Source organism: Toxorhynchites rutilus, chromosome 2, assembly GCF_029784135.1.
Source record: "Toxorhynchites rutilus septentrionalis strain SRP chromosome 2, ASM2978413v1, whole genome shotgun sequence".
Lineage (NCBI taxonomy): Eukaryota > Metazoa > Arthropoda > Insecta > Diptera > Culicidae > Toxorhynchites > Toxorhynchites rutilus.
This window is the reverse complement of record NC_073745.1, coordinates 231,777,750-231,786,968: the sequence shown is the minus strand read 5'-3', so window position 1 is coordinate 231,786,968 and position 9,219 is coordinate 231,777,750. Positions and strand designations below refer to the sequence as shown.

Genomic DNA, 9,219 nt, shown 5'->3' with positions numbered 1-9,219 from the left:
ATCGAATTTTGGTGGAAGCACTGAAATTTTATAGTAAAAAATAATTTTAAAGGGTAGATTAGAAGATCAATCAATGAACAATTCTACGGTTGGACCCATAAACGTGCACTTAGTAAGAAAACGTGGATGTAATAACGAAAAATAAATTTTGAGCGGGACAAAGTTTGCCGGGTCAGCTAGTAATTTATAAATGTTTCTACGTGATTTAGAACGCGTTGTTCTTAAGGGGACCATATTTATTTGTTTATTTGTTTAATTCGTAAAATTCAATTGACAATTGATGTCTCAATGAATAAATACTTAAACTAATCTTTGATGGCCAGCAGTACGGAATAGATCAAGGAGCCGTTGTCGGAAATTGCTGGCAGAAATATTGAAGTCGAAGAGACCGAAATTGTGGTTGAAGAGATGGCAGATTGAACGAAAGGGCTCATGTAATCCATAATTTCTGCTTCATGGTTCCAACAGCAAAAAATCACATTCAGTTAAGCCAGCAATGGAGGGCAGTCAATTTCTCCTGCAAGTAATTTAGCGGCAAATGTAGCTTGAGCGATCTTGCGTCTGACTGCAAGTGGTTGAATGTTCAGTAGACGGCAACGTTCCTTGTAGGGTGGCAGGTTTCGCGGGTCGCGCCAATCAAGAAATCGAAGGGCGTATCTAATAAACTTCCTCTGTATAGCTTCAATACGAGCGATCCATCTGGCGTGATTGGGACACCATACAACTAAATTCTATTCCAATATTGACCGAACAAGTGAACAGTACAGGGACCTGAGACACAGTGGGTCACGAAATTCGTCGGCAATTTTGAATATGAAGCTTAATTGGCGATTGGCTCTAGCAACAATATCATGGTAATGAATCCGATAGGATAGTCCACTATCCAGGATAACTCCAAGATCCTTGAGGTGTTGTACTCGGGTTAGACGGCAACCAGACATGGTGTAGTCATAGATGATCGGCTGATTTTTGCGGTGATAAGAGATTACGTTACATTTCTCAACGCTAAGACTCAGCATGTTTCTGGAACACCAAGCTGTAAAGGTACAAATCAAAGTTTGCAGTTCGTAGCAGTCCGAAGGGCACTTTATCACTTTAAAAATTTTTGCGTCGTCAGCAAAAAAGAGACGGCATTCCGAAGGTAACAGCAACGAAACATCATTTATAAATAATGAGAATAAAAGCGGGCCGAGGTTACTGCCTTGCTGTTAAAAAAAGTCTCCGATTCTGAGATGTCAATCTTGACCCGAACAGTGCGATCTAATAAGTAGGATCTGAACCAATTAACACTCCTTGACGATACAACAAGTTTATCCAGTTTCGAGAGGAGAATTTCGTGGTTCACTGAATCGAAAGCAGCTTTCAAGTCCATGTATGCAGCATCAACTTGTCATCCTGAATCCATATTTCGCAAACATAATGATGTAAATTGTACCAAGTTCGTGGATACCGACCGCTTTGGGTAGAAACCGTGCTGCTGTGTGTCGATATAATATTTGCAACAAGAAAACAGGGATTCATTTACAATAATCTCGAACAGTTTAGAACATGCGCACAATGACGTGATGTCACGGTAATTAACAACATCGCGTTTGTCGCCTTTTTTGTGCACCGGAAACATGTAAGAAACTTTCCAACGGGTGGGAAACTCACTTTGCTGAATCGAGAGATTTATTAACGTTGTTGGAGAGCAAAGAACATCGGCACAAACCTTCAGGACTGCTGAGGGTATTCCGTCGGGACCAGCGGCATACTAGAGCGGCGGACCAAGGACCAAGGAGGATTTTGTGGTGGTCGTCGAGCAGGAACAACACGATAAATTGCATCCACTACTGCTGTACATAAGTACTCCACTGCAACATTGACACTACTGGTAGATTCTATGAAATTTCAGTCAATATCGGCGAGTTGATCACTTAATAAAGCGTTGTTGGCCCGGCGGAAATTTAGAGATGATTGTTCAGATGATGCGGCATAAACGATCGGAGTGTGCAAGCTAATCGACGTGACGAGAGCAGGGTGATTAGCATCAAGATCAATCAGAGGATCAACCGCCAAAGAAACCGAAGAAATGGGTAATGCAGAATCATTCGCCAGGACAAATTCCAGCAATCGACCATTTCTATTTAGATGTGTGTTGATTTGCGAAAAACCGTGTAGGTTGAATCCGTCTAGGAGAACGCTGCAGGCCACGGGTATATGCGATGTCAATGGATCGATGAATGGCGTACCACCTTCAGAGGAACACCACTGCAAACCAGCTTGATTATAGTCACTGAACAGAAGAGCAGGAGAGTGTACTTTCAGACGAGTTGAAACAGAACCAATGGATTCCACATGCTCGTCAATTGCCGTGCTATCGTTTTTCCTGTTAGGTGGAAGATAAATAACGCTGATACTGATAGTGTTGTGATGAACTTCCACCAAAACCCACAGTTGTTCAAGTAGAAGGGAAATAGGGGCAGGATCTAGATAACTGGTTAGACGCCTCGTGACAGCAATCAATACACCTCCTCCACGAGATTTGTGACTGTTTAGAAGACTTCTATCGGTACGGTAAACGGCATACGAAGATCCAAAAAGCTGCGTTGAGAAAATACGATCGTCCAGCCATGTTTCAGTCAGAACAATCAAGTCAAACTCTTCTTCTGAAACCGACAAGAAGAAAGTATCTATTTTGGTCCTCAGTCCACGCACATTTTGGTAATAAATCCGGAGGTTCGAGGAATAGCGATCACTGGAGCTGGAAATCGAAGGGATTTCATGTGCCGAAAGTTCAGAATTATAAGTATACTCGCCTGAACTTACAGGCCGGAAGCCCCCTGAACCAACACCGATCGCAGGACCGGGACAGGCATGTTGGCGGATGTTGACATGGGGCACGACTGGGTCGGGTGGCGAGGGAGCTTCCTCAATATCTGTTATTGGTTGTCCCGGATCCAATGTAGAAGCATCAAACAAAATAGATGATGAGCAGCAACTGGTAGAAAGTGAAGCATTGTCAAGTACCGGAAGTTCGTTATCACAACTATAGTTGCCTGCAGTTGCAGGTAGGAAGCCCCTTTTACCAACACCAACTGTAGGACCGGGATGACGGAGATAATGACTGGCGTTAACAGAAAGCACGACTAAGTTGGGAGGTGTAGGGGCTTCCTTGATACCTGTTACAGAGTGTCCCGGAGCCAGTGACATGATAGGAACAGCGGAGCTGTGATGAATTAGTTTTTTGCCAGGTCAACAAACTCTCGGAATTGTAACCCGGCAGGCCATGAGGCCGGATCGAGTGCCAAATTTCAAAACCGATCTTGAATGACACAAATGTCATGTTGCTTGTATCCCTGCCTTTAGGAACCAATCGGAAAACGTCTACAGGATCAACGGTATCCAAACTAGAGATGGGCAAACCGTTCACGAACGGTACGAACGAACTAGTTCGCCGAAAAAAATGAACGAACGGTCGTTCTTTTTCAAAGAACGGTAATTCTCCCCACGAACTGATTGCGAGCGAACGGTTTGTGAACGAACTGATTCCGAAAGAACGGTTTGCGAGTGAACTGTTTGAGAGTGAACTGATGGAGAGTGAACTGCTTTTGAACGAACTGATTCAGAACGAACTGTTTGCGAGTGAACTGTATGGGAAAGGACTGATTGAGAGTGAACTGTTTGGGAACGAACTGTTTGAGAACAGGCGAACGAGTACAGCTGAACTGATTTGCGCTGGACGGAAGGGACAAATATAACGAGAACGTTTGTAAGGAAAATAAAACGATATTGTCATGATGAGCAAAATGCATCTAACGCAGGGTTTGTTTTGTTAATGTATACTCAATTTTGTGTTAAAAATTAGATTAGATTTTCGTAGTTTTAAAAGCAAAACTATATATTTCCAATCACATGTATTCTTTCAATTCCGCGTAACATTCATATATTTCCTGATTATCAGAAAAAAAAATCTGGGGGAAAAGCTGGGGCGATTCATGAATTAGGTAAACATAAAATCTTATAGTGAGGGCAAAGTTTTTTCGTTGCTTTCAATTCATTGTTTGGCCTATTGCGTAAACGTGTTATCGGGATTGTTTGTATGATTTATTGTTAGTGAAAATCGCTGCTGATTTTTCCCCTGAATGAACATTATGAAATATGATCTTACATGGAACCTGTGTGTTGTCCAAGAAGAGAATATCAAAAATTGCACATATTTTGTGCACATCAAATTATTACATAAACTTTTGTCGACTGACAAACATATTTTCACATACAGTTTGCGACTTTTAAAGAAGAAGCAGCTTATCTTTCCCCACTAAATTTCAAAAATATAAATCCCATACGTACACTATCCAATCCAACGATATCAATTAATAGCTGTCTATTGATGTTGAGTTCCAGCTAACATTCTATGTTGTTCTTAATACCGCTGAACGAAAGAGCGAAAGAACGGTTCAACAAAACTGATTCACTTAGATGAACGGTTAATGAGTGAACCGTTCATCAAAGTGAACTGTTTTGCCCATCTCTAATCCAAACAGCGCGACACGATATTTTGCACGTCACTATCAGAGATGAGTGGATTCAAACGAGATAAATACAACCAAAACATAACCGGTGGCGCAGCGGGTGAGATGGAAGGAACAGAGAGATCGCTCAAATCGATAGATTTGATTCCTTTTGCCATTGGCACATCGACATCAGGGCGATCTTCACGTCTGCGTTTCACGCCAGAGCTGGGCCAAACTGGAGCTACACTCACTGAGCGATTGCGTTGTGGATTTGTCGAAATGCGGTTAACTTTTTTTCCCAATTCAGCAACGATATCGTGCAGTTGCTGAACCTGTGATGGCAAATCAGCGAGCGTAGGTGTTGTAACCGATTGTTGTTGATCAGTAATGTAACTGCGAATTGATCGTCCTGTCAACTCATCTCTGCAGGAATGACAAACAAACATGATCTTTCCAGACGAAAATGCATCCTTCAGATTCCGTGTGACACAGCATAAACCGATTCTCAGATGAAAGCCTTGGTTCTGCTTTAAACAGTGCAAACGATTAGAACATCTGAAAAAGTTGAAGATGGCTCAGAGTAAATAAAATTCTAGTTTCAAAGAAAACGATGTTTGGCTGGGTAGCGTCTAATGGTTTGAAAGTGCATCTTCTGTTTATTGATGTTGGCGAATACTGATGTTTGTTATTGGTATTTTGAAGAACCAGGGTGAAGGCCAACTTTTTTTCAGATCAATAGCAAAATGGGACGCTTTGTAATGCGTCAACATCAACCAATCAGCGAGAGTTTAGGAATCGACAGAAAAGTGTTCGCTATTATCAGGTCTTTTATTAGACCCTGTCTGTCTTATTTATTCTATGTCGACTGTATTGTAACAATATCTGAATTTCCGCAGTTCTATTCATCGTTCTATCATCTTCATTCTATCGTCAATATTATATGAATGACCTAAGATTGACTTGAGAGAACAATTCAAATGAATTGCCTATAATATGGAAGGTTTACAATATACCTTCCATATTATAGGCAGCGTGGACGGCAATATTAACTACCTCAATAACAAAATCGGTTACTGCTGGAAAAACACGATGTCAAGGTACCGCAGACGAAACAAATTATTTGGTTGTACCACGATAACGAGCCATAATTCACACAAATCAACCGACAAAAAAAAACAAGCAATCGCCTAGTATTATACTTTTTTCTCTGAACACCGGTTACGAAACTTGACACATTGATGGTACAAAGCCCTGAAAAAAACTACACACAAGAGCCATTTAATTTCTCGCGCTGCATTGAATGTGCAACCTCATCGATCGAAATGCTTAATTTTTTTTCTCTCTTCCCCACAGCTTCCGAATGCTGGCTGACCAAACCACGAATATCATAACCTTTGCAGCCACCACTTATCTTGGTGTGAGAGAAAATTCCCATAAAGCCAATGCGTGTTGAAGTGCGCGCAGATGGCAAGCTGTTTTACAACTTTCCCTTAACCCAATGCCCCATGTTCTTCCGCGCTACTACCCTCTGACCGGCCAACCAGCACCACAGTGGTTATCTCAAAAACGTGTGTACGAAGACCTCCCGAAAATGTTGAACACAATGGTGAGGAATGTGATCCAGCAGGAAAACGGGGCAGCAACTTTCGATCAACATCAGTGATACACACAAAGACATAACTCATAATACACAACCACCATAAGAACAATACGAATCCCCATGCTGGTGATAGCTCGATAGAGACAGACTGCCACATTTTCCATTCCACAACAATTAATATTCACCTCAGCGCTCGATCATCGACTATATGGCTCAGGAAGAGTTCAGCGAATTTCCGTAAGTGGTAGGTCACCTGGATAGTGTCCGCGTCTATATCCATTCGGCGAATCTGTCGCTCGAGTTCGGTGAATTTGGTGGAATTATCCATCGTGGCTCGATGGCTAGCTGGGTTCACACGACACGCGTCAGCTGAGTGTTTTCGGGGTTCGTCGATTTTAATCACTTCACACTGCTCAGGGCTACCCTCGAAAGTAATCTTTCATTAGAAACTATTCACGCATTTTGAAACGAACCACACTGCCAGATTGGGATGAGTGTCACACAACAATCTCTAATCGTTAACACTCTTGCTAAATCGGTTTGCGAGCGCACGCCTTGTTGTTTCTTCTATTGTTGCAATTTTGTTTACTTGTAATTACATGTTTTCTTCTTTGCACTCTGATGTTTGCGGAAGTAGACCTCAGATCGTCACGCGGCTAGACGAACGAGTTTCATTCATGTAAAACACGAACAACATGCGCACGTTGTTGTCGAAGATGCTTGCGCCACGAGATACCGAGTACTAATGAATCTCTTTTTTATACATTCAGAGATCCGCTTCTGCTGCCTGGTCAATATAAAAAGTAGCGCTACTCACGAATATATGGATGGCGCTTAGTTTTTTTTTTGTTCTCCGAGTGGAGCAATAAACCCCCCGTCTGTCACTAACACAGTCCGATTAACGGTGCAATGAATGTGCTGAGCGCGTATGAGTACCCACTTAAACCGGCGCGACGCGGCCTCCGGTGGCTATATGGGAGAGCGAATGTTGTTTTGTGGTTGTGGCAAAGTTTGATTGCGCTAAAAATTGACCCTCTCGCGGCTGTGAGGAACGCGAACGCGAATACGTCTGTTCAAATGTATGATTTTTTTATGGATTAATTTCAGATACCGGTTGTCAATGATAATAGAACCCTTATCTGTCGGTGATACTCTGATGACTTGCGGTGCACATTACAATTACTTAGAATAAGGTAATGGTAATGAATTTTTAGGTGGAAAAAATTAAAGAAAATTAATTCTATGTAATGGAGTAACATTATGAAAAAAATTTAACATCGGAGTTAAAAACTGTTGGTGCCAAATGTCTTCAAATTGCATGAAACGTCAAGATCTACTGTCATCTCAAAAAAAAATTTGGTTAAAAATCGACATTTGAAGGTCATTTTTTGGGCAAAATGAACATGGTTGGTTCATTTAAATCTGTGTTGCCACATTTAGATCTGTACCACAGGGGTCAAAAATCTTTCTCATCTGTACTTTTTTTTCCAAAAATCTGTACCATCGGAAAAATTCGTTGTAGAGAAAAAATAATTTATTAGCAATAAAAAATCCTTATTTATTTATTATATTTACATTTGCAAGTCAGTCGTGTGTTTGACCAATTTCAAGCCAAGCGTTCGAAAAATCGTAGAGCCACTTTGATAATTTTTCATGTCTTTGGAAAGCAACCATATGGCAATGTTTTCGCACCAAAGGATAGCTTAATTTATTAGCTACCACTTACTGTAAAGTTTATTCAATTTTGTATAACTTTATTTGGCAATAAATTCGATTCAAAGCAAGTATGTTTGGAAGGTGTTTTCAATTTCAATTAAAAAACCCAATAAATACAAAAATATGTGAATTTTTCTACAGTATTACTTTGATAAAATAACATGCATTGCGATATAGGGCATAAATCATTCGATTGAGCCTCCTACGAGAAATGATTCTTAATCATAGATATTTCTCCAACACCAACAATAAAAATGACAGCAGTAAGCCAGTAATAAGTTAAAATTACATTAAAAACTAATTTCATGGCAACTCATCTTAGGAGTTGGCAGCACCATCTCAGATAGTAGTGAAACGTTGTGGGTGTAAAGAGATGGTTCATTTAAGCAACTTTGTATACTTGAAATATTCGAAAAACTATTAGACTACTTTTTGGAAAAAACCAAATTTTTTCTTATTTTTTTACAAAAATTTATAATCTAAAAACTATGATACCTACAACATTCTTGTCAAAGGATGAAATGAAGAAAATTGCTTAAATTTTCACAAAAAATAACCAAAAAAATTTGGAAAAAAATTTCGCTGACAAGAAAGTTATTTTAAAAATTAAAACTTATTTTTCTCAAAAACGTTTTTTTTTAAATTCCCAAAAATACACAAAGAAAAACATGAAAAAGTTGTTGTTCGAAAAACTTTTTCCATGTAAATGTGCCCATCGTCCGATGTATGGAAAACTTGTTGGAAATTTTAAGGGCTATTTATATCTATTTCTTTCAGAATTTTGAAAGCATATGTTTTCGAGAAAAAGGAATTTTAATTTTCAAAACATTTTTTTTCCAATGAAATTTTTTTCCATTTCCATGGAATTTTTTTTTCGAACAACTTTTTAGTTTTTTTCTTTAATTCGTAACATTTTTATGTATAAATTATCGCAATTTACACGCTCTGCTAACTTTTCTCTATTTGGAAACATGTCAAGAACATGTCAGACGTGAGAATTTACACACAAAAATGTTACGAACAAAACATATTTTTTTTCATGATTCTTCATACAAAAATGACTTATATTCCAAAAACTATAACAGATAGAAAGTTGACGTCTTCGACAAAAGTTCACATTTTTATAAGATCTAAAACTTTGTCAAATACACTATGTTAGTCAACATTAAACAAAATTAGGATTAGTTGTATTTTTTTCAAAGAAAATATAAAAAAAGTTGTTGTTAGAAAAACTTTTTCCCTGAAGGGCTATTCATATATATATTTTCATTCTTTGACATGAATTTTTTAGGTATCATAGTTTTTAAGTTATAAATTTTTGTAAAAATTTAAGGAAAAAATTTGGCTTTTTCCAAAATGCTGTCTAATTATTTTTCGAATATTTCAAGTAGGGGAAGCGAGGGTAAG

At 39.1% G+C, this 9,219-nt stretch overlaps 2 protein-coding genes across 3 annotated transcripts in view; one reads left to right on the top strand and one right to left on the bottom strand.

Annotated features, from left to right (window-relative positions):
* The window catches only part of LOC129765314 (uncharacterized), a 15,566-nt gene extending 8,591 nt beyond the window's left edge, over nucleotides 1–6,975 (bottom strand). Inside the window, exon 1 of one of the 2 annotated variants that reach the window (XM_055765489.1) lies at nucleotides 6,282–6,975. In XM_055765489.1, coding sequence (XP_055621464.1) covers nucleotides 6,282–6,424 — 143 coding nt within the window. In that variant the 5' untranslated portion in view covers nucleotides 6,425–6,975. Of the gene's footprint in view, nucleotides 1–5,549; nucleotides 5,696–6,281 lie in introns of those variants that run through there. The other variant, XM_055765490.1, reaches the window with a different exon arrangement.
* The window catches only part of LOC129765313 (golgin subfamily A member 4), a 34,610-nt gene extending 27,356 nt beyond the window's left edge, over nucleotides 1–7,254 (top strand). The window contains exon 8 of the transcript XR_008741415.1: nucleotides 5,850–7,254. The gene's annotated coding sequence lies outside the window, so the exon portion shown is untranslated. The remainder of the gene's footprint in view (nucleotides 1–5,849) is intronic.
* Nucleotides 7,255–9,219: the final 1,965 nt, after the last annotated feature.